Raw genomic sequence first — 24,982 nt, forward strand, 5'->3', positions numbered from 1 at the left:
CAAACATAAGGACTCAGTATCGGCTCCTATTCAAGCCAAAGGGAGTTTTGCTAATGTGATCAGTTGGAGCAAGAAATCCAGAGAAAGATGCACAATATCTATTGTTCTGCTCTTACATTTCCAGTGATGAGTTCTAACAAACAAGAGAAAGAGATGACCACAAAGATGATCACAAAAGGTGTCACACCGACAGCTCTGAAAACCTCAAGCATTTTTACGCTCAAGAACAGCGTGTGCGGCAGAGTAGACTTGTCCCCTGAGATGGTTCTCAGGGGGCATGGGATTGGGAGTCACCTTGTTTACATGCCCCTCCTCCCCTACCCACGAGCTTGTGCCCTCCAACACCACCAGCCTGTTATTCACCTGCACAATCTCCTCTGGGCTCTGCCAGCCCCTACTTTGTCATTCAAGTTAACGATAGGTTCACCCCCACCCAGGGCACCACTGATGTGCTCCCAGTAGTGCTTAACCCTTTATCCATGAAACACTCAGATAAGCTTCCCCAGGAGAATCATACGCACAATAACTTTAATGATTCAGTTCAAGATCAGCTCCTTGTACAATACCACATCACTAAGATAGTTAAACCAATCACAAGTTTATCATCAGAGATCCAGATTCAAGAGATCACGTATCAAGATAATGTAAACAAAAGGGTTATATATATAATAAAATCATAACTTGATCCCTGGTGACTAAACTTAACAGGCTAAGAGTCTAGGTAAGATTATCTCACCCCAAATATCCTTTACAAAATCAACCAAGGCTGGTTGTGAACCTGCAGCTGTGGACATAATCACACTGCTCAGTTACCTCCACCTAGGTGAAGGATAAAAGGGTATGCCCTTCCTTGCCTTCTCAGAGTTGCCATTTCTCATGATTTTGTCATGAGTCTCATGATCATGATTTTCCCTTAAAGTCCTACCTCTCAGTTTAAAGGGGATATGTGATCATTTCAGCCTTCATTGTTAAAAAGTGGTAGCCCTCATGGCTGTGAAGAAAGTGTCAAAATATGATCCCAGTGTGATTTTGAGGCACAAAATGCAGAAAGCAAACTAAAAAAACTCACCAAATCTATTATTTTTACCTAATTTCATGATTTTGAGTGAGCCTGACACATGTTTTTTGGCAAAGTTCACTGTTTGTCCCTCAGATTCAGGACATCCTTCCCATCCCAGCACACACTGCTGTAATTAATTCTCCAACCTGCTGCTCCTTCCTGGTATCTTCACATCCTCCTGCTGACTTTGCATGTAAATGACTCCCTATAGTGTTAGCTTACAATGCTTAATTTACATATAGACTGACAGACAGGTGAAGCAACATCTTTTGCTATGCAGAAACTTGTTTGTGTAGTCTACCTTAATTTGGATTTTAGTTTTTTTTTTTTTTTTTTTTAAGAACAGATATAGAACATCTTATATATAATATTGGGACAAACATTTCACAATTAGATGGATGACCAGTGTGACCACAGCTTGCATTTACCAAAGAATGACCTGTGAGGTTGTAAACCAGAATGCACATTCTAGGATCAGATTATTCTTTTAATCCAAGGATTCCCAACTTATGGGTTGCAACCCAAACCTGAGTCGTGATTAGATTTTCTGAGGGTTGCCAGCTGGGCTCTTAAGGAGCCATTTGCGGCTCCTGAGCTGCCACTTGACTCCTCCTTGGCTTGCAGTTCCAGCTCTGGGGTGCTCAAATGGAATTCAGTTTACTTGGTTTAACAGCCGGCAGGAGGGATCCCACTCTGAAACCAGTTAAACTGAATACCATGTAAGCCTGCAGGGGAGGGAACTGCTTGGCTACAGATGGGAGTGATAGGGCTGTGGGGGAGCTGGGCAGAGCTAAACAAAGGAGCAGTGGGGGTTGGCAGGGCAGCAGAATTCACCTGTAACGTAGGTGGGAGGCCCAGGCTGCCTTAAGTTTACGCCTGCTTGGAAACAGAGGGGGCTGAGAGGCAGCCAGGGCTCCCCAGTTTCAAGCCGTGGGACAGCTGGGGTTTCCCCCTGCATCCAGCTGGGGTCATGCAGCTGGCACTGAAGGCCATGTCTCTGAAGGACAGTAAGAGATCTCCCCACACCTGACCAGGGTCTCGTGCCTGGTGCTGCAGGCCAGAACTCCATGCCTCAGCTGGCTCCAAGCTGTGGGACAGTGGAGGATCCCGCCTGCACCTGGCAGGGGTCCCGTGGCTGGTGCTGCAGGCCAGGACGCCCAGCTACAGCCAGGTTTCAGCCGTGGGGTTGGGGGTTCCCCCTCATCCTCTGCTGGGGCTCCCATGTCTGGCACTACTGGACGGGGTTCCGCACCCAAGTCAGCTTCTATCCATGGGGCTGCGGGGTCCCTGCCCACGTCCTTACCCAGTTTTGGAAATCTTATGTGAGACAGGCATCCCTGGCTGGGGATCCCATGGGTGGGGCTGCCTCTCCTGCATAAGTTTTTCAAAAATCTAGTAACTGTAGCTGAGAAGGGATTAACCCTGGAGGGAGCTCAGGGTGGGGTGGGGGGTGAGAGGGGTTTAAAGCTGCAGACGGGGGTGCATTTTTCCCAGGGGAGAAAGAGAAGTTACTCACCGTAGTAACGATGGTTCTTCGAGATGTGTCCCCTTGGGTGCTCCACGATAGGTGTCGGGCTCGCCCCGGTGCCGCAGGTCGGATCTTTCCAGCAGTTTCTGCCGGACCGCGCATGTGCCAGCGCACGCCGCTCCCTTGCGCGCTCCCAGCCACGTGTGCAGTCCGGTTCCCGCCAGTTCCTTGACCAACCGCCTCGGATGCTCCTGAAAAATACTAAACAGAGATCCGAAGCGGGGAGGATGGGCGGGTGGTGGAGCACCCACGGGGACACATCTCGAAGAACCATTGTTACTACGGTGAGTAACTTCTCTTTCTTCCTCGAGTGTCCCCGTGGGTGCTCCACGATAGGTGACTACCCAGCAGTAACCTAAGCTAGGAGGTGGGTAATCGGTTTATGTGCAGCTTGTCCCCGAGAGGACCGCTGTCGAGAGACGGGTATCCTCTTGGAATACCCTGTGAAGGGCATAATGCTTGGCGAAGATGTCATAGGATGACCAGGTCGCCGCTCTGCAAATGTCTTTTAGCGCAATGCCCTTGAAAAAGGCTGTTGATGCCGCCACCGCCCTAGTGGAGTGAGCCCTAGGCGGGGCCAGTAAAAGAGTCTTCCTAAGTTCGTAGCACATTTTTATGCAGGATACGATGTGCTTCGAGATTCTCTGCGAAGAGAAACCTTCTCCTTTCGATTTGGGAGCGAGAGAGACTAGGAGTCTATCCGTTTTCCGGAAGGACTTAGTCCTGTCTATATAGAAAGCCAGCGCCCTCCTCACATCCAGGAGGTGTAGGCGCGCCTCTTTGTTGGAGTTGTGAGGCTTTGGATAAAACGAGGGTAAAACTATAGGTTCGTTAATATGAAACTCTGAAGAAACTTTGGGAACAAAGGCTGGATGCAGCCGTAAGGTTACTGCCTCCCTGCGTTGCCACAACTGCCGCAAGCTCGCTCACCCTGCGAGCTGACGTGATTGCAAGAAGGAAGGTCGTCCTTATCGTAAGGAGACAGAGGGAAACTGTGGCTAAGTGTTCAAACGGTGGTCCCGTTAGCGCATTAAGCACCAGGTCCAAGCTCCACAAAGGTGGAAGCGGTTTCCGAGGGGGGTATAGGTTTACCAGCCCTTTGAGGAACCTGGTAACCATGGGATGGGCAAACACCGTGTGCCCTTCCTCTTCATGTCTGAAAGCCGATATAGCGGCAAGGTGGACCTTCAACGAGGATAGGGAGAGTCCGCCTCTCTTGAGGTCCAGTAAATACTCTAGTATTACAGGTATAGGCGCAGCAAGGGGGGCTAATTGCTTGGTAGAACACCATGCAGTGAATCGAGTCCATTTTTGCTTATAGGTCTTCCTGGCGGAAGTCCTCCTGCTACTTTCTAGGACTTGTTGCACTCCCTCCGTACACGTGCTCTCTAGGGAGCTGAGCCATGGGCTAACCATGCTTGCAGTCGCAGGCCTCAGGGGTGTGGATGCATTATGGACCCCTGGGCTTGCGTGAACAGATCCAGCGCCACCGGGAGGAGCAGCGGTGGACGGTCTGACATGCGCAGGAGTAAGGGGAACCAATGCTGTCGATCCCACGTTGGGACTAATAGGATCATTCAGGCTCTCTCTCTCCTGGCTTTCTGCAAGACTTTGTGGATAAGCACTGTGGGAGGAAATGCGTAGAGCAGGGGGCCCCTCCATGAGATCACGAATGCGTCCCCCAAGGACCCCCATCCCAGTCCTGCCCTGGAGCAGTATTGTGGGCACTTCTTGTTGTGTTGAGTGGCAAAAAGGTCTATCCGGGGAAATCCCCATGCGTGAAAAATCGGTCGTAGCAGATCGGAACGGATCTGCCACTCTTGTGTGAGTGCGAAGCGCCTGCTCAGCTGGTCTCCCTTCACATTGTGAGGGCCTGGTAAATACAAGGCTTTCAAGGTTATATTGTTGGCGATGCACCAGTTCCACAATCGGACTGCTTCCGCACATAAGGCACGGGACCGAGCTCCTCCTTGCCAATTTATATAAAACATGGTGGAGGTATTGTCTGTACTGATCCCGACTACTTGCCTCGTATATGGTCTCGAAAGTGTTTGCAGGCGTTGAACACTGCTTTGAGCTCCAGTATATTTATGTGCAGTGACTGTCCGTGGAGGACCACAGTCCTTGCGTCACCTTTTCGCCCATGTGTGCTCCCCACCCTACGTGGGAGGCGCCGGCAGTGAGAAAAACAGATATTTGTGGTTGGTGAAAGGGCACCCCTGTTAGCATGTTCTTGGGGTTCACCCACCATTGCAGGGATCTGCATACTTCTGTCGTGGGCGACACCACCCTGTGGACGGTGTGTGCTGCCGGTTTGTAGACGCTCGCCAGCCAGTGCTGCATGCTGCGCATATGCAGTCGGGCATTCTGTACCACAAACGTTGCTGCTGCCATGTGGCCCAGCAGCTGTAAGCACGTCAGAACCGGCACTGTAGGGCTGAAGGTGATGACTTGCACGAGGGAACCAATGGCGCGAAAAGTGGGCATCTGGTAGATAAACCCTTGCTGTGATGGAATTTATATGTGCCCCTATGAACTCTATGTCCTGTGCGGGGTCTATCTTTGATTTTGCCAGATTGATGACCAGGCCCAGCGAAGAGAACGTGTCTGCTGTGACGCGTATCATGCGAAGTACCTCCTCCTTCGAGGCCCCTTTCAGTAGACAGTCATCCAGATATGGGAATATAAACACCCCCTGTCTGTGCAGGTAGGCTGACACCACTGCCAAGGTCTTGGTGAAGACTCTGGGGGCTGAGGAGAGGCCAAACGGCAGAACCTTGTACTGAAAATGTTCTTTGCCTACCATAAACCGGAGAAAACGCCTGTGAGCCAGGTGAATGGTTATGTGGAAATACGCGTCTTGTAAGTCGAGGGCTGCGAACCAATCTCCATCGTCCAGCGCCGTAAGTACAGAGGCGACTGTGATCATCCGAAAGCGTTGCTTGAGCAAGTACCGGTTGAGGCCTTGAAGATCTAGGAAGGGTCTCCAGCCTCCTGTCTTTTTCTCTGTGAGGAAGTATCTTGAGTAGAACCCTTTCCCTCCGAGTTGCTCCGGCACTCTTTCCACTGCCCCTATAAGCATAAGATGGTCTACCTCCTGCTTGAGTCTCGCTTCGTGGGAGGCATCCTTTAGGTGGGGTCTGGGTGGAGGTCGTGGCGGTGGGAGTGACTGGAAGGGAATCGCGTAACCCGTGGCTATGATCTCCAGTACCCATTTGTCTGTGGTGATCTTTTGCCACTGGTCGTAGAATGGTCGGAGGCGATGGTGGAATAGTAGCTTTGGATGACACTGCGCAATGGTAGTGATAGTGCAGCCCTTGATCTGTGTGTCAAACTTGTGACCTTTGGCCCTGCCCCGAGGACGCACGGCTCTGTTGAGAACGTCGCCTGGGAGTTCTGTACTGTTGGTGCTGTTGATGTCGCCCTTGCTCGTAGCCCCTGTGGTACTGGGGACGCTGTGGTTGATACTGGTATCGTCTTTGTTGGGGGGTAATACTTTTTCTTTCTGTATGGAGGGGTGTAAATCCCCAAGATCCTGAGAGTAGCTCTTGAGTCTTTACTGGAATGAAGGACCGAGTCGGTTGATTCAGCAAACAGCTTCTGCGTGTCAAAGGGGAGATCAACGATCTTCGCCTGCAGATCCCTCGGGATACCCGATGTCTGGAGCCAGGACTCCCTGTGCATGACCACTGCCGTAGCTGTTGAGCGTGCTGCCGTATCCGCTACGTCTAGGGCGATCTGAACTCCTGTCCTCGAGGCTGCGTAGCCTTCCTGCACGATGGCCTTGAGCACCGGCTTCTTGTCCTCTGGAAGCGAGTCCATGAGGGAAGTCATCCTGGAGTAGTTGTCAAAATTATGGTTCGCTAGATGCGCTGCGTAATCCACCATTCTCAACAGTAGGGTAGAGGAGGAGTAGACCTTTCTGCCGAACAAGTCTAGTTTCTTGGCATCTTTGTCCGTTCCCCCTGTCTTGTACTGAGAAGTTTTCGACCTCTGTTGAGACAATTCCACCACCAGAGAATTTGGTTGCGGGTGGCTGAACAGGAACTCTATGCCCTTCACCGGGACAAAGTACCTCTTATCCGCTCTCTTGTTTATAGGCGGAGTGGACGCAGGGGTCTGCCATATTGTGGCGGCGGACTCCATGATTGCTTCATCAAGCGGAATAGCTATTTTGGAAGAGGCCGGACGTCTCAGGTTTTGAAGGAGCTTATGGTGTTTCTCCTGCACCTCTGCTGCGTGAAGGCCACCCTTTTAAACAGCTCTTGGAACTGTTTGAGATCGTCCGGAGGATGGATGTCCCCTGGGGCCGTGGCCTCGTCAGGGGAAGATAGCGAGGAACCGCTAGGGTAAGCCTCTCTGGACTCCTCTGGGTCCTGTTGACTGTGAAACATCCTCTTGCTAGATACTTGTGAGGGAAAATCTCGGGGTTCCAGAATCAACTCCCCCTGAGATATCTGTGTTTCCGTCCCCGTCCGCAATTGCCCTCGGGGATATTGAACCGTCTGGGGGGATCTGTCCCTGGGAGTATGTCTATGGTGTCTATGCCCCGCGTGATAGGGGCGACCATGGCAACATGGGCACTGTTCCGGAGATGGAGACCTGGACTACTCTGGAGGCGCATACCCCCTGCGTCTGGGGGAGCGAGATCGTCTGGATGATTGAGATAATGGAGAGACTGATTTGTGGCAGTACTCCAGGGGTTCAAAGCCCAGGAAGGGCGATGGTGGTCCGAGCCATGGTGCTGCTGGCTGTAGGAACGGGGATGGGGGCTCAGGGTATACTGGAGGTGACGCCTGCTGCCTCGTTGGAGTCCGCAGCATAAGTGGAGGGCTTAGAGCGAGTAGCCCTGCAGCCCTGTCTGAAGAAGGGCTGCGGTGCCGGGTTTTCCGTGCTGCCTTTCCCCTCCCCTGTGGGGCTGGCTCTGCCCCTTTCCGTGTCGGAGATCTCGGCCCTGCTGTCTGCGCCGCACTTGGCACGCTCCACTGCGGTGCCGCGCGGGTGGTCTCCCCCGGTGCCTGCAGGCCGCGTGCCTGCGAGCTCTGCACCGCCGGTTCCCCGGGGGTCGGTGCCACCGGTTCCGGCACTTGCCTGGCCGCCGCCCTGCCCGCGGTGCAGGGCGGCTGTTTGATTATCAGAGGCTCAGCCTCTGCCACGTGCGTCTCCACGCCGCCGCTGCTCAGCTGTGACTGTGGCTGGGGGTATGCGCTCCACGCGTCCCGCTCGCTGTGGCTGCCAACAGAGATCGGGATGGTGAAAGCTTCCTCCATTTTGCGCTGATGGGGTTAGGGAAGCAGCTTTCCTTTTATGGGCCCCTCCAGGTCCCTCCTGCTGAGGCTGCTCCAGCACATCTGGCTGGAGGGCCTTGTCAAAGAGCTGCATTTTCAGCCGCATCTCTCTGTCCTTCCTTGCTCTGGCTGTGAGCTTTGCGCAGAAGAAGCATTTCTGGGTGACATGAGATTCCCCGAGGCACCTAATGCACTGACTGTCAGAGGCCGGCATCGCTTCGCGACATGACTCACACTTTTTGAATCCTGAAGAGGACATTGTGGTGAGTCTTTGAGTTGTTAATAGGGTACTTAGCACCTTCTCTGTGCCTATTCCCCTCTCGGACTCAGCCTGCCGCGGCAGGAGGCCTAATGGCCTTACGTCCCCGGGCCTCCGCTGCTCCGCTTGCTACTAAGGCTGTAAAACTTTACTTTTTACTCTCTTTTCTTTTTTTGAAAACAATAACAAGCTAACTTAAGCTAAAAGACTGAAAAAGAAACTCTAAACACTTTAAAAACATTAAATACACTAACTCTCTGGCCGTAGCCTGAGCGGATTCCGTCTGCAGCCGATGGCGGTTAAAGAGGAACTGACAGGGACGGGATCGCGCATGTGGCCGGGAGCGCGCAAGGGAGCGGTGCGCACCGGTGCATGCGCGGTCCGGCAGAAACTGCTGGAAAGATCCGACCTGCGGCGCCGGGGCAAGCCCAACACCTATCATGGAGCACCCATGGGGACACTTGAGGAAGAACCTCTTTTCCCACCCCACCCCTGCCCCCCAGTTTTGAATTGCTTTCAGCCAGCAAGTCTTCCTGAATTTTCAAAATGGGTCCCCATCTTGAAAAGTTTGGAAGCCAGGCCCATCTGCCAGCTGGCATTGAGGGCTTTCTGGTCACATCCCCACATACATGTTAGTGCTGACTGAGAAGGAGAGGAATTTTCAGAGACAGAGATCTAAACTTAAAAAGGGTGCTGAACCTACCTTTGAAAATTCTTTTCTCTTTTTTAAGTTACTGAATAGCCAAAAGAAATGAAGTAAAATGTTAGCACATTTGCATGTTTTTTCCCAAATTTATGAAGAATATTGCAATTATTATTTAAAGAAAACATTTTATTTTGAATTGCCACAAAGATGTTGTTGCAAATGCACCATGTTCTGCTTATCTTCTGAAGACAGAACCAGAAGCAATGGGCTTAAATTGCTGAAAGGGTGGGTTAGGATGGACATTAGCATTTTAACTGCCTAAGTGGTTAAGCACAGGACAGCTTACTTAGGAAGGTTGTGAAAAGAAAGGTTACTCACCGTAGTAACGGTGGTTCTTCGAGATGTGTCCCCGTGGGTGCTCCACATTAGGTGTCGGGCTCGCCCGGCGCCGCAGATCGGATCTTCCAAGCAGTTTCTGCCGGACCGCGCATGCGCCGGTGCGCGCCGCTCCCCCGCGCGCTCCCGGCCATGTGCGCGATCCGGTCCCCGCCAGTTCCTTGACCAACCGCCTCGGATGCTCCTGCAAAACACTAAACAGAGATCCGGAGCGGGGAGGATGGGCGGGTAGTGGAGCACCCACGGGGACACATCTCGAAGAACCACCGTTACTACGGTGAGTAACCTTTCTTTCTTCTTCGAGTGTCCCCGTGGGTGCTCCACATTAGGTGACTACCCAGCAGTAACCCAAGATAGGAGGTGGGTAATCGGATTATGTGCAGCTTGTCCCCGAGAGGACCGCTGCCAAGAGACGGGTATCCTCTTGGAATACCCTGTGAAGGGCGTAATGTTTGGCGAAGGTGTCACAGGATGACCAGGTCGCCACTCTGCAAATGTCTTTTAGCGCAACGCCCTTGAAAAAAGACTGTTGATGCTGCCACCGCCCTAGTGGAATGAGCCCTGGGCGTGGCCAGTAAAGGAGTCTTTTTGAGTTTGTAGCACATTTTTATGCAAGATACGATGTGCTTAGAGATTCTCTGCAAAGAGAGACATTCTCCTTTTGATTTGGGAGCGATAGAGACTAGGAGCCTATCCGTTCTCCGGAAGGACTTGGTCCTGTCCATATAGAAAGCTAGCGCCTGCTCACGTCCAGGAGGTGTAGGCGCACCTCTTTGTTAGAGTTATGAGGCTTTGGATAAACAAGGGTAAACAATAGGTTCGTTAGTATGAAACTCAGAAAGAAACTTTAGGAACAAAGGCTGGATGCAGCCGTATGGTTACCGCCTCCTTGGAAAAACAGCGCAGGGCGGCGTTGCCATAACTGCCTCAAGCTCGCTCACCCTGCGAGCTGACGTGATTGCGAGAAGAAAGGTCGTCTTCATCATAAGGAGGCGGAGGGAAACCGTGGCCAAAGGCTCAAACGGTGGTCCCCTTTTCGCATTAAGCACCAGGTCCGAGTTCCACAGAGGTGCCAGCCCTTTGAAGAACCTGGTAACCATGGGATGGGCGAACACCGTGTGCCCTTCCTCTTCGTGTCTGAACACCAAAATGGCGGCCAGGTGGACCTGAAACGAGGATAGCGAGAGTCCTCCTCTCTTGAGGTCCAGTAAATACTCTAATATCACAGCCATAGGCACCGAAAGGGGGCTAGCTGTTTGGTAGAACACCATGCCGTAAAGCGAGTCCATTTCTGCTTGAAGGTCTTCCTGGTGGAAGTCCTCCTGCTACTTTCTAGGACTTGCTGCACTTCCTCCGTACATGTGCTCTCTAGGGAGCTGAGCCATGGATTAACCACGTTTGTAGTCGCAGGCTTTGGGGGTGCGGATGCACTATGGACCCCTGGGCTTGCGTGAGCAGATCCCGCGCCACCGGAGGGGACCTCAGTGGCCGGTCCGACATGCGCAGGAATAGGGGGAACCATTGCTGTCGATCCCACGTTGGGACTATCGGGATCATTCAGGTTCCTTCCCTCCTGGCTTTCTGCAACACTTTGTGGATGAGCACTGTGGGAGGGAAAGCGTAAAGCAGGGGGCCCCTCCATGAGATCGCGAAGGCATCCCTCAGGGACCCCCGTCCCAGTCCTGCCCTGGAGCAGAATTGTGGGCACTTCTTGTTGTGCTGAGTAGCAAACAGGGTCTATCTGGGGAAAAACCCCATGCGTGGAAAAATCGGTTGCAGCAGATCGGGACGGATCTGCCACTCGTGCGTGAGTGCGAAACGCCTGCTCAGCTGGTCTGCCTTCACATTGCGAGCGCCTGGTAAGTACGAGGCTTTCAAGGTTACATTGTTGGCGATGCAGCAGTTCCACAACCGGACTGCTTCTACACATAAGGCACGGGACCGAGCTCCTCCTTGCCGATTTATATAAAACATGGTGGAGGTATCGTCTGTACTGATCCCGACTACCTTGCCTTTCAGTTGGTCTCGAAAGTGTCTGCAGGCGTTGAACACTGCTTTGAGCTCCAGTATATTTGTGTGCAGTGACTGCTCCATAGAGGACCACAGCCCTTGCGTCACCTCTTCGCCCATGTGTGCTCCCCACCCTATGAGGGGGGCATCTGTAGTAAGAAAAACCAATACGTGTGGTTGGTGGAAGGGTACCCTTGTTAGCAGGTTCTCTGGGTTTACCCACCATTGCAGGGATTTGCGCACCTCCGTTGCGGGCGACGCCATCCTGTGAACAGTGTGTGCTGCCGGTTTGTATACGCTCGCCAGCCAATGCTGCATGCTGCGCATGTGTAACCTGGCGTTCTGTTGTACGAAACGTTGCTGCTGCCATGTGGCCCAGCGGCTGTAAGCACGTCAGAACCGGCACCATAGGGCTGAAGGTGAAGCCTTGCGCGAGGGAGCCGATGGCCCGAAAGCGAGTCTCTGGTAGATACGCCCTCGCTGTAATAGAATTTATGCGTGCCCCTACGAACTCTATGTCCTGTGTGGGGTCTGTCTTTGATTTTGTCAGATTGATAAGCAGGCCGAGCGAAGAGAACGTGCCTGCTGTGACACATATTATGCGTAGTACCTCCTCCTTTGAGGCCCCTTTGAGTAGGCAGTCATTCAGATACTGGAATATAAATACCCCCTGTCTGTGCAGGTAGGCTGACACCACTGCCAAGGTCTTGGTGAAGACTCTGGGGGCTGAGGAGAGCCCAAACGGTAGGACCTTGTAAGTCGAGGGCTGCGAACCAATCTCCATCGTCTAGTGCCGTAAGGATGGAGGCGTTTGTGATCATCCGAAAACGTTGCTTGCGCAGGTACCGGTGAGGCCTCGAAAATCTAAGATGGACCTCCCCGTGAGGAAGTACCTCGAGTAGAACCCTCTCCCTTGCAGTTGCTCCGGCACTCTTTCCACTGCCCCTACGAGCATGAGATGGTCTACCTCCTGCTTGAGCCTCGCTACATGGGAGGTCTCCTGGAGGTGGGGCCCCGGGTGGAGGTCATGGCGGTGGGAGCAACTGGGAGGGGATGGCGTACCCCGTGGCTATGATCTCCAGCACCCATGTGTCTGTGGTGATCCTTTGCCACTGGTTATAAAATGGTCGGATGATGGCCTTGAGCACTGGTTTCGTGCCCTCTGGAAGCGAGTCCATGAGGGAGGTCAACCTAATGTGGTTGTTGAAATTATGGTTCGCTAGATGCGCTGCGTAATTTGCCATTGGCAACAGTAGCGTGGAGGAGGAGTAGACCTTTCTGCCCAACAGCTCTAGCTTTTTGGCATGTTTGTTTATTCCCCCACGTTGCGACGACTCCGCCACCAAAGAATTTGGTTGTGGGTGGCTGAACAGGAACTCCATGCCCTTCGTGGGCACGAAGTACTTTTTTTTTTTTTTTTTTTTTTTTCGCTCTTTTGTGGACAGGCGGAATAGTCGCAGGAGTCTGCCATATCATAGTGGCAGGCTCCAAGATTGCGTCATCAGCGGTATTGCTATTTTGGAGGAGGCCGGAGGTCTCAGATTTTTGAGGAGCTTATGGTGTTGCTCTTGCACCTTTGCTGTCTGGAAGCCTTGCGTGAAGGCCACCCTCGTAAAACAGCTCTTGGAACTGTTTGAGATCGTCCGGAGGATGGACGCCCCCCGGGGCCGTAGCCTCATCCGGGGAGGAAAGCGAGGAACCGCTGGGGTACGTCTTTCTGGACCCTTCCGGTTCCTGCTGATGATGGTACACCCTCTCACTAGAGGTGTGCGAGGAAAAATCTCGGGGTTCCATAACCAGTCCCCCCTGAGATGCTTAAGTCTCTGTCCCCGGTCACAATTGCCCTTGGGGGTACGAGATCGTTCGTAGGGATCTTTCCCTAGTAGATTGCCGATGGTGTCTATGCCCTGCGTGGTAGGGGCGACCACGGCAGTATAAGCACTGGTCTTGGGAAGGTGACCTAGACCACTCCCTTGGTGCATACCCTTTGCGTCTGGGGGAGGGAGACCGTCGAGACCCTGGAGAGAGCGACTTTGCCTAATAGTCCAGCGGTTCAAATCCCAGGAAGGGTGGAGGTGGTCCCAGCCAGGGTGAGGCTGGTTGCAGAAATGGAGAAGGGGGCTCTGGGTAGGCCAAGGAGGGGGGGGACCCCTGCCTTCTAGTTGGAGTCTGCAACATAGCGGAGGGCTGTGAGAAAGCAACTACACAGCCCTGTGCGGAGAGGGGCTGCAATGCCTCCTCTTGTGTGCAGTCTTCCCCCTCCCTTGAGGAGGTAACTCCGCCCCTGACATACAGGGGATCCCGGCCACGTCCGCACCGAGCTCGGCACACTCGAAGTCGGTGCCGCATGTGCGGTGTCCTTCGGTGCCGGCAGGCTGCGTGCCTGCGCGCTCTGCACCGCCGGTTTTCCAGGGGTCGGTGGTACCGGCGCTTGTTTAGCCGCCGCCCTGCCTGCGGTGCAGGGCGGCTGGCTGATTATCGAAGGGTGAGCCGCTTGCACGTGGCTCTCCGTGCCGCCGCCGATCAGCTGTTGCTGCGGCTGGGGGCTGCTCGCTCCTCCCGTCCCGCTCGTTGTTGCTGCCGGCAGGGATCGGGCTGGGGGGCATACAGGGCATTCCGGCGTCCGCACCGAGCTCGGCACGCTCAAGGGCGGTGCCGCACGTGCGGTGTCCTCCAGTGCCGGCAGGCTACGTGCCTGCGCGCTCTGCACCGCCGGTTCCCCAGGGGTCGGTGCCGCTGCCTGCGGTGCCGCTGGTACCAGCGCTTGTTTAGCCGCCGCCCTGCCTGCGGTGCGGGGCGGCTGGCTGATTATCGGAGGCTGAGCTGCTTCCACGTGGCTCTCCGTGCCGCCGCTGATCAGCTGTTGCTGCGGCTGGGGGCTGCTCGCTCCTCCCGTCCCGCTCGCTGTTGCTGCCGGCAGGGATCGGGCTGGGGAGCATACAGGGGATTCCGGCCCCGTCTGCACCGAGCTCGGCACGCTCGAGGGCGATGCCGCATGTGCGGTGTCCTCCGGTGCCGGCAGGCTGCGTGCCTGCGCGCTCTGCACCGCCGGTTCCCCGGGGGTCGGTGCCGCTGCCTGCGGTGCCGCCAGTACCGGCGTTTGCTTAGCCGCCGCCCTGCCTGCGGTGCGGGGCGGCTGGCTGAGTATTGGAGGCTGAGCCGCTTCCACGTGGCTCTCCGTGCCGCCGCCGATCAGCTGTTGCTGCGGCTGGGGGCTGCTTGCTCCTCCCGTCCCGCTCGCTGTTGCTGCCGGCAGGGATCGGGCTGGAGATACTTTCCTCCGTTTCTGCGCTGATGGGGTGAGGGAGGCAGCTTTCCTTTTAAGGGCCCCGGAGGGTCCCTCCTGCTGCGGCCGCTCCGGCACTTCTGGCTGGAGGGCCTTGTCAAGAAGCAGCATTTTTTTTTTTTTTTTTTTTTAAAGCCTGAAGAGGACATTGTTGGTGAGTCTTTGTGTTTTTAAGTGGGTACTTAGCACCTTCTTTGTGCCGTTTTCCCCGTCCGATGGTCTGCCTTAGCCGGAGGGCTGATAGCCCTAGCTCCTGGCCTCCGGCGCTTGTTACTGGGACTGGCTGAGCTGTCCCTCTCCTAGCTTGTTCGTTGTTGTTTTTTTTTTTTTTTTTTTTTTTTTTTTACAAAATAACAAACGGCTAGCTTATAGTAGCCTAAGTGCCTGAAAAAACTTTAAGAAAAAACAGATAAAGCCATTGAATACACTACTTGGCCTTAGCCTAGTTGGATTCCGTCTGCAGCCGACGGCGGTTAAGAGGAACTGGCGGGGACCGGATCGCGCACATGGCCGGGAGCGCGCGGGGGAGCGGCGCGCACCGGCGCATGCGCAGTCCGGCAGAAACTGCTTGGAAGATCCGATCTGCGGCGCCGGGCGAGCCCGACACCTAATGTGGAGCACCCACGGGGACACTCGAAGAAGAATCATCATCACTGCAGATTTTTCAGAGCAAGTTAGACCTTCCAGGGATTATCTAGAAAATACCTGACCCTGCTATGAATGCAGAAAACTGAACAAGATGACCTCTCAAGACCCATCAGCCATATGATTCTATGATTTTATGTCACTAAATTAGTATTGTAAAATCATTATTCTTAACCCGGCTGCCACCCCTCCTTTTAAATTGTGCATCTTGTTGCAAATATATAGCCCCAAATTCCTTACACTGAGAATGCAACAAATAGAATGAGTAATTTCCGGAAATACGTTTTAAGTTACAGTGGAAATAAACTAACCCACACATTCATGCCAAAATACAGAGAACACCTTTTGAACTAGAGGAATACTATACAATGTTTCATCACCTCGATAAGACGGTCTCCAGCCTTTAGTCTCCCATCTTGAATAGCTGCACCTCTTGGAAGGATGTTCTTCACATAAATTGGAGCTGAGCCTCCAATTGGTACATCTCTCGAAGTGATGCTAAATCCTAAACCTTCTGTGCCTGCACAAACAATATAAAGTATTATTCTTTGTCTGAGACATGGACATTCATCTAATTATTACTTACTGATTCTACCTAGCAAACAAATTGACCTGTTGCCAATATTTTCTGTTTGTGGTACTTACATATAGAAGCCTTATAAAAATACTACCTAAAAATGTTCCATAGAAATACGTGAAAAGTTAATTCCTGGAAATAACAACCAACTTGAAACGTAAGGTCCAATCATTTGCACAAATGACTGTTGGGCCCTTTCTCTCAAAACCTCTGTACTAGGAATCTCCCGTTCATTGCCCTATCTCCATCCTTCCTCAAAGCAGAAATGGTGTCCCTTGACATCCTTCTCCCTTTGTCAGTCTGATTTCATCCTTGATTTAGTACAAAGAGTTCACTGATTTTATTGGTCAATAACCTACTTTCTTTCAATGATGACTCTTCTAGCAATCTCAGCTGTCTGATACTGTTGACCAGGAGGTTTTGTCAACTCATCTACAGACTCTGGTAGTGATGGATTGAATCACAGTTCAGTGGTTCCATTCTTTCCACTCAGCAAGGCCTCAGAACGTATTATCAGTTGCCCATCTGCCCTGAAGACTTTCTGATGCAGTCTGCTCCAGGGTTCTATGCTACATTACCTTGTGTTCAACATATATATGATGCCTCTGGGACTGTCTGGCCCTCAGTGCTGTCGAGACTGTACTCAGGTTTGTCTTCTCTCACACTGGACACAGATTATTATGATTTCTCTGTCTGGCTAAAACTAGCTAAAGCTCAGTTTACAAAAGTTGGCAGTGATCCTGGGAGATGTAAGGAAAACAAGATGGTGCCAGTGGTGATGTCTCCCCATTACTAAGGAAGTATACCCACAAGTGGTCAAGGCAGTGTACAGCCCAGGAATGTTTTTGCACTCACCTCTTGGGTTCACAAGTAGCCATGGCAGCTAGAAGGCCCCTTTCCACTCAGATGTGAAAAAAATTTACTTTCCCTTTTTTATTTCAACTGTCCCACATGTATCAGTGGGTTGTGTTCTCCACATTCGATAACCTAATATTGGAATGTTGAGGTAAGCACTGAAAGCCATTCAGAATTTTTCATCTACTACAGAATGTACGCAACCACTTATTGAGCACACATCTGCAGGAGAAATAGGCCATCTTTAGCAAAGACTTATAAAGTCTGCTCCTCTTTGGCCCAGCGTTTTCAGAAAAACACGTCCTTCTCAAGTACTTCAAACAAGGTTATTAAAAACCCGTCTTATTTAAAAAAAAAAAACAAAACTAACAACAAAAAAAAAACTTTTGCAAGCCATGAAGACACTTCTTCCACAACACCATCCCAAAATCCCATGTTGACTACGCACCCCAATAATATGAGAAAAGTTTTTGGACTATTAAATGAGGATGCTCTTTGTAAAAAGAGTTTAAAGCAGGAGATGGAAAAATGACAATTCTTTAAAGCTTACATCTCTTGCAGAACATGAAGAAAAAACTTTGATGTCCGCAATCTGTTTTTGGACATTCTATTTTAAACACATTTTTTGGAAATGTTTTGATATTGTTTTCAAGAAACTGAAATGTCTAAAATATTGTTAATGTTATGAGTACATGCCCAGGAAACATTTCTTTATTGTTAATCTCATTTCCCTTTGCTTCATCATTATGTCATTGTGGATCCACAGTTCACACACCCTTGTGTTAGAGTTTAAATCCAGTGGAAAAAATAAACTGAACCTCACTTTTTCATATGGCAAGTGTACTCACCAGAACTTTTGTTAAAACCTCACAAAATTCTACATGTTCACTTCTATAAAGTTCATGATTTTTTAAAATAAATTAAGTACACTCTTACTCTACCCATTAAGAGTTGATTTTTTAGGTTTTTAATACCTAAACAGATAAATTCTCAGGATAAATTTTGCTATGCTGCTTTATAAAGGCTAAATGTTCCCCTTATAATCAAGATGGTTATTGGATGTCCCTCTGCCCTTCCCTCTTGCCTCCCAAAATTCTATTTTTAATGCTTTTACAAACCTAGACATTCCGGTTAAATTTCATTTTAGGGTTTTTTTGTTCTGTCTTGTGATGAAATTTTTTTCCCAGATGCATCATACCAAATGCCTATTTCTACTTGTCTACTATGAAAACTCTGCACTCTTTGTTGATTCTATCAATGGCTGGATTGCTTCGTCAACTTGCTTTAATTTTGTGTTTGTAAGTGTTCAGCCTAAACCTTGGGGTTTTTAAATTCAACTAATTCTTCCTGGATTGGAAGCTGGAATTTTGTAAATTGTCATCAATGTATTCTGGATTTCCAAATGGCATAATAAACACAGTTTTTAAAAAAGAGGAAAATCTCATGAATTTGGGATATATTTTAGTGTGAAGATGACATTTTTACTAGCATCCTAAGCTGAGTCTACACTGCAGAGTTCTGTTGACAGAGGAGGGCTTCTGGGTGACAAAACTAGAGCACATCCACAGTACAAATGTGTTCTGTCGACAGCATGCATAGTTCTGGCTTGACCGTAGAAGGCATAGCGCCTCCATCGACAAAAAAGTAGTGCAGACGATCTGCAGGGTGCTCTGTGGACCGAGAGGGCTTCAAGTTCACAGGGTTGCCATCTGCAGAGCTTCCAGTTGACTATTCTGTTGACAGAGGGTGGGGCAGTCTGGACACTCTTGTTGATAGAGAGTGTTGAAGGGGTAGCCCGTATTAGGTGTTGATGTGTTCTGTACACAGCAGTTCTTTTGGGAAATATCTGTCAACAGTGATTTCTGTTGACAGAACTCTGTAGTCTAGACACAGTTCTAGTGTATAAAATAGTATTTTTCCTTAGGGACAGCAAGATACATGCTGACATTTTGCCAGAGTGGTTCTTGCTTTTGGTAGGCTATTTATATGTGCAACTGATAATTTGGTGAACATTTACTCTGTCCCATCTAGTCAGATTTTTTTTTGTATTTTTCACCATCGTTGTGTATTGGGTATTTAATGTTGTTTAATCAGAACCTGTGTATTCCACAGGTAGCTTGCTGGTTTAACAAACTTTGGATATTACAAGTATACATTCAGCTTGGGGCACTAACTTGTGGCTGGCTGGATTTGATGCCCATTGTTTCTTCTGTGCCCATATAATTGGTCTAGTTACCCATGCTACATATGTCTCAGCAGAAACGTGCATTTCTCAGACAACGTAGGAGAATCAATATCCCTCCTGCTGCTTTAAGATACTGAACATATTTAGTTTGTAGGGAATAAAATGTATCATCACAGTATTATTTATGAAGAAACTGTGTGAACATATAGCCAACTTCAGCAGTACCTCTGAAAGGTCCAAAGAAAATACACATTCAAAATTTTAAAAGGAGAAGGGAAACGTGACACGCAAAGAAAATACAGACTAAGTTTGAGAAGGAAGCTTTAGCAGGAGATTCCTCCCCCGCACCCTTCATAAATACACACCATGCTTTACTGGCCTGCCAGCCTCCTCATCATGAGCACAAAACAACCTGAATCTAACACCCACTCACCCTCAACTTCATTATTAATGGGTTACACCAAGGACAACTTGGACTGACCCATAGAACTTGATAATCTTCCTTTTAAGCTAGGCCTTGCAAACTTCTTACCAATCTTTTATAGGATTCCAAAGTCAAAACCAGGAAGTGGCTAAGTTACTAAATGAGTGCAGAATCCCCGCTCCTCTCTATAGCTGCTGTCTCCAAATATGATCAAATTAAACTTAATGATACTGAAATTAATGAGGCATTTAGAGATTACCCTACTGATTTGTGCAATTCAAATTCTCAAGCTTCTCTTGATAACATCAGCAGCTTTCTTGACAAGTTGGAGCTTCCTTTCCAACTCATGTGCAATGCTGAATAAGCGTTCCAGAGTAGAGTTACCCAAGGGATGACAAGCAGCAAGATCAATGATAAATTCAAAAAGGGCCATTAATTGGACAAGTACTTTAGTCAAGGATAATTGCTCCAAGCAGCAATCTCAACTGAAACAGAAAACAGCAGCTTCAAAGTTTCATTTGTTTGGGGGTTTGTTTAGCGGGAGGTGGGGAGCTGGTAAAATTCAATGGAAAAAATAACTCATTACATCCATTATACTTTAGATTTGAATACAGACTGTAACGCAAATTCTTTCCTTAACACAGATCAGCCTTACTATGAAAGTGGGTACAGGAATAGCAGAAACCTGTGTGTGTGCCACAAAGTTTCTGTTGCCTCCCTACGAAATAAAGATTAGCCTTCCATTTTTCCTAGGATTAGCTCCTTGGTGATGAGCAGTGTACTCAGTGTTATGTGCCAGGCTCTTCTGGTAAGAGAGGTAGTGCAGTCTCCTCAACCACCAATCATCAGGGACAAGCTTGCCATTGTTGGGGGAAAGTATTGCCTGGAATAGCGATGTTAATGATTAACCTGTTAACCGGTAAGCCTCACCCTAAAAGGCTATGGTTAATTGGTATGGACTGGAACATGGACTCCAACCCTCATGGGGCCGCTGCAAGTGGAGGTTGCTCCAGTACCGCCCCCGTCTGTGGTGGCTGAAAGGGGGAGAGGGTAGGCAGGCATGCAAGGGAGGCCGCTCCAACCCAGCCAGGTTGGAATGACTCACCTACTGCAGACAAGGGCTGCTCCAGTGGGGCTAGAGCGACCCCACCCATGGAGTACCAGGAATTCAGGGTCACAGACTGAAATCTTTATTCATTCCTTATCTAGTGGGCAGAGGAATTTTGCTCAAGTAAGCACATATTACTGTCCTTCAGACAGCTCTGCACATGAGCCACTATGCCTTTTTGGAGCCTCACATCTTCAACAGACAGCTAAACAGGACAGGTGTCACCACACAAAGCTAACTGCTGAAGAACAGACTTCAGGATGTGGCTGCAAACTAGAGAAAATGGAAGCGTGTGCAATTCAGAGTAGAAAAATCAAAAACAAATTACTAGAGCCAACCCATCAGATAAGATAGATGGGTTGAGTAATCTAAGTAAAATTTCCATATTTCTTATAATGTCATAATTAAATCACGGAAATTCTGATTCTTTTGGCTTTCTGAAAAATTCTCTTTCCATGACTGATTTATAAACAGCTTGATAAACTAAAACTAAAGAGTTTGTTGCTTTGTCTATATCCACTGACAGCCAGGGTTTTCTGTTTAACTTTGATTAAGTAATATCAGTATTATATTCACTAAATTTAAACAAAAGAAAAAACACCTAATTGTACTGATGCAATAAAGTTAATACATTCAATGAACAGTATTTTCCTTCAGTGATATGAAGCCATTCTAAACTACAGCCGTCTTGAAATATTCCATGTTGTTTCCAGACTAGTGTATTTGAACTGTGAATGATGTGATGCTTGACTAAAAGCAGTCTGAATGCTTAAGGGACGACTGAGCTAAATGTTATAAGCTAATGAACACATAAAGAAAGAGACTTATGAGATCATTTTTGGGGTAGTAAATTATTTATAACTGTTGGGCCAGATTTTTCTCAGTTTCACTGGCTTAAAGCCAGATTAGTTCTGTCAAAAGGAGTTAATGTGGGTCTCTGCTGGTATAACTGACATCAAAGTTTGTCCTGATTTGGGTGTTATAAAAGTGGCCTTACTCTCTACACGTGCCACCTGGGAGGAACTTTCTGTATTTTCTTTCTTGTTTAGCTTTATTGTAAGATGTGACACACAGTAAAACAAAAGCTACAACCCAACTGTCATTCTTCATGCTGTCTTAACTTGTATCTACTATGGTGAGAGACTGTAATGCAAGCCTCTATAGTATTAGAATATCAGCAATAACCCCTATATCTGCAGGCTAAAAGTTCAGGGCCTAACCTTTAAGGAAAGATAAATAGATATCAATTTTCATTTAGAAAAGCCAACAAACATTCTGCATTGACTGAAACACATTACTGACCTTCTCTTCTGACTTTATTAAACATCTAATGCCTCTGGAAGATCAGATTATTTGAAAATGCCAAAATGGCAATAAATATTAAGAAATTGTAATTATGGAGGCAACTACTACAGGGCTGTCCTAGTGTGTCATTTTACTTGACACAGTTCACATAATATGTAAAAACACAGCTTTAAAAAAAGTCTCTCTCTTTATGTTGAAGAGTCATTTCACCCGTCCTACATCACCACCCAGAATTACACTGATTAAATCAGAAGCGAATTTCAGGTAGAAGCCTTACATATGTGTATGCTTTAATGTACCCCACAAGGAATTTTTTAAGCTAACAAAGTTAATTGGTGAAAATAACAGCTGTCTGTTAGCAGCAAAGAACATGTGTTTGTTAGATTTTTATAAAACCTCTTTCTACAACAATCTTCATTAGAAATAATCAAAGACAATCAATGTCCCCACTTCCTTCATATTTATAACAAATTATTTGGGGGTACGCTTAATCACTTTGCTTCATTTGTGGCTCCACATTTGCAATCTCAGACTAATCAAATGAAACTCAAGATGGGAAGAAGCATCCATTTACGGATGATACTAACAAATTAATAATGAGGAATCCTCTCAGTATGCATGCATTCTATATTAGGTTAGCATGCATAAAGTATGTTAAATTGTTGTGCATCTCTGTTTACAATTTAATTAATGTTTTTACAAAAGAATTACAACTAGAACAATCTTAGAAATCCTTCTTATAAAAACAAACTGTGAGAAACAAAACTGAAAACCTAAGATGTGAATTAAGTCATGTTTTTAAAGTCTGAACTTCAGAGATCTTTTTTTGTCAAATCAAGTTGAACTGATTAAGCCTGGATGCGCTTATTGGCTACGACCACACTACCACCCTCCTTTGAAGGAAGGATGGTAAGCAGGGTGTTGGGAATTTACTAATGAAGTGCTGTGCTGCATACGCAGCACTTCATTAAGCAAATTCCCCCCCGCAGCAACTTCGAAGTACCAGCTCGCGTCTAGCTGCACCTCACCCGCTGCTACTTCAAAGTGCCGGGGCAACTTTGAAGTCCCTTTACTCCTCAAAATTTTGATCACATGATGTTAAATTTCCCCATCATTCTAATAAATGCTACATTAGAGACAAGAAGAAAGACAGTGAACCTTTTCCTTATTTATGACATGTAAGCAGCTACTGTAAATGCTGAGATTGTGAATGGCAGGGGAGAGGTGGACCACGAGATAAGAAAGAGCAAGTGCCAGTACTCCTTGTGACTTGTGCACTTGAGCAGCCACTCAAGAGAGAGTCAGACAACACTCAGCTGATTAGCAGACTGCCCAAAGCTAGGTTTTTTTGTTTCTGCTGGTGGTGCATATTTGCACATGCCTTGGTACACACAAAAATATTTATTCTGCACCTGAATGGAAAAGAGTAGAGGAAACTTTGGTTGGTGCCACTAAGCAACATGTCTAGGAATAATGGAATGGAACAATAGGGCAAATGGAAGTGAGCTGCATGCCACAGTTTCAGCAGCTTCAACATCAAGACTGTTGTGTGACAAAATACAATAAACCCGTTATATGTGATTTTGACTCATGCTTAACTTGCCTTAACGTGAGTCGAAATCCTGAGGTTCTCAGGAGCTGTCCAGAGCACCGCTCCTCTGCCAGCTCCCTGCTCCCACCCCCAGCTGGGAGAATCCGCTCTGCCACAGTTGTCTGCTCACCCAGCTCCCCAGGCTGCCCAGGAATGCAACCCTCATGTAACTTGGGGGTCTACTGTAATTATTTCCCCCAGCCAAAATGCAGGTAATCATAATTACTGTTGACGTTGCACAAGTTACATGAAAGATATATATTTTCATCCCAGCTGAGAAAATTAGATGTTTGCATACTATATCCCAGTGATATTTTCATAGCCTCTCTATTTATCCATTCCATTAAAGAGGACACTGGCAGAATCAGTGTAGTGACTGGGGGCATTTTCTGTAAGTACAGGGATTCCTTACTCAGCCAATAACAACATTTTTCCAACCAAGTTGTCTTTAGCTGATGGCCTTAAGTAGTTCCAAAGGAGCATCAACAACAGAAGCAGACTGTCAATTCAGCCTTATGTGATCCAAGTTTGTACAGCTTAAAATTCAGTAACCAGAAACAAACAATCTGGTAGTTCACGTGAAGTTCACAGAAAATAAAGCATAATTTTAAAATGAAAATTGTCATCCTGGTAATTATGAAACTATAACCAAAATTCTACCCTTCAATATACTCTGTCTTTAGCTCCTTATACATCATGCATCTTAATTAACAAAAATCTAATGATAAACAAATAAAGGCATAATGCATATATAAAGGCAAAATAAAACAGAGTGAGCAGAACTATATATTACATCACAGTGGAAGTCTGTTTTCTATATAATTTCCAATGTCTTCTTTTCCAGACTGAATGGAGTGGGCTTGCCTTGAACTCACTTATTTTAACCTAAAGATTGTGGCATACATTGTCATTAAAAAGTCATCATTTGCCAACAGGTAAAAAACAGCAGCTTCTTAGATAGATTTTCTTTCTTCTAAGTCTAATGAAATAACTGTAGTATCTCAGAAATGACTGAGTGGTAACTATTTGCCAATACTGACTTTCAACGGTGACTGTAGCACAGATGCTATAAAATTACCTCTCTAAAAATGGAGTTTTGTTTCAGTCTTCTCAGTTCCATGTTATGTGAGAGACAAGTGGGGTGAGAATATATTTTGAAGGACCAACTTTGTGTTGGTGACACAGAAAAATGTCAAGGGAGGAGGAAGAGAGAAAATTCCCAAAGATCCAAAGAGACATGAAGAAGAGCTCTGCATAAGCTTGAATGTTTGTCTCTCTCTTACCTACAATATTTGTCTAATACAAGATATTAGCTCACCCATCTTGTCTTGCTATATTCAAATGCATATACAGAGATATACCTATACTAGACTTATGCAAGACCACACACAAATGCAGTATTTTCTTTCCCCCCAAAACTGGATTACCATCAAACTCAAATTAGAGTATCCTACAACTCAGCATGAAAAGCATCATTCATATGATGGTATCTTATTTATTAATGTATTAGTAAATGACCTAGACTGAACATATCACAGCTCTTCAGATAAGAAACAAGAGCTTTATAGCATTAGAAAGACAAAATTCTCAGATTTTCAACTGGCTGTGCCACACTTATTTCCCATGAAGGCAGAGTGGAGATATTAAACTTAAGTAATCAATATTTTAGATATACAATATAGTAGTTTCTAGAGTTTTTTTAAAAAATTGTTATTTTCTCCTACACCATTCGGATCCTATTTCAATGGGACTACGGTAATTAAGGCAGCTGGCCTTAATAGGTTGGAAAGTACAAAAAGATGTTCCAGTAAGATATTTT

The 24,982-nt window shown here is 47.9% G+C and overlaps 1 protein-coding gene across 8 annotated transcripts in view; it reads right to left on the bottom strand.

Moving 5' to 3' along the window:
• PARD3 (par-3 family cell polarity regulator) overlaps window positions 1-24,982 on the bottom strand; it is a 735,311-nt gene that overhangs the window by 266,908 nt on the left and 443,421 nt on the right. For all 8 annotated transcript variants that reach the window (XM_074984984.1, XM_074984976.1, XM_074984978.1 and 5 more), the window contains one exon: window positions 15,499-15,638. In XM_074984984.1, coding sequence (XP_074841085.1) covers window positions 15,499-15,638 — 140 coding nt within the window. The remainder of the gene's footprint in view (window positions 1-15,498; window positions 15,639-24,982) is intronic.

Source organism: Carettochelys insculpta, chromosome 2 (assembly GCF_033958435.1).
Source record: "Carettochelys insculpta isolate YL-2023 chromosome 2, ASM3395843v1, whole genome shotgun sequence".
Lineage (NCBI taxonomy): Eukaryota > Metazoa > Chordata > Testudines > Carettochelyidae > Carettochelys > Carettochelys insculpta.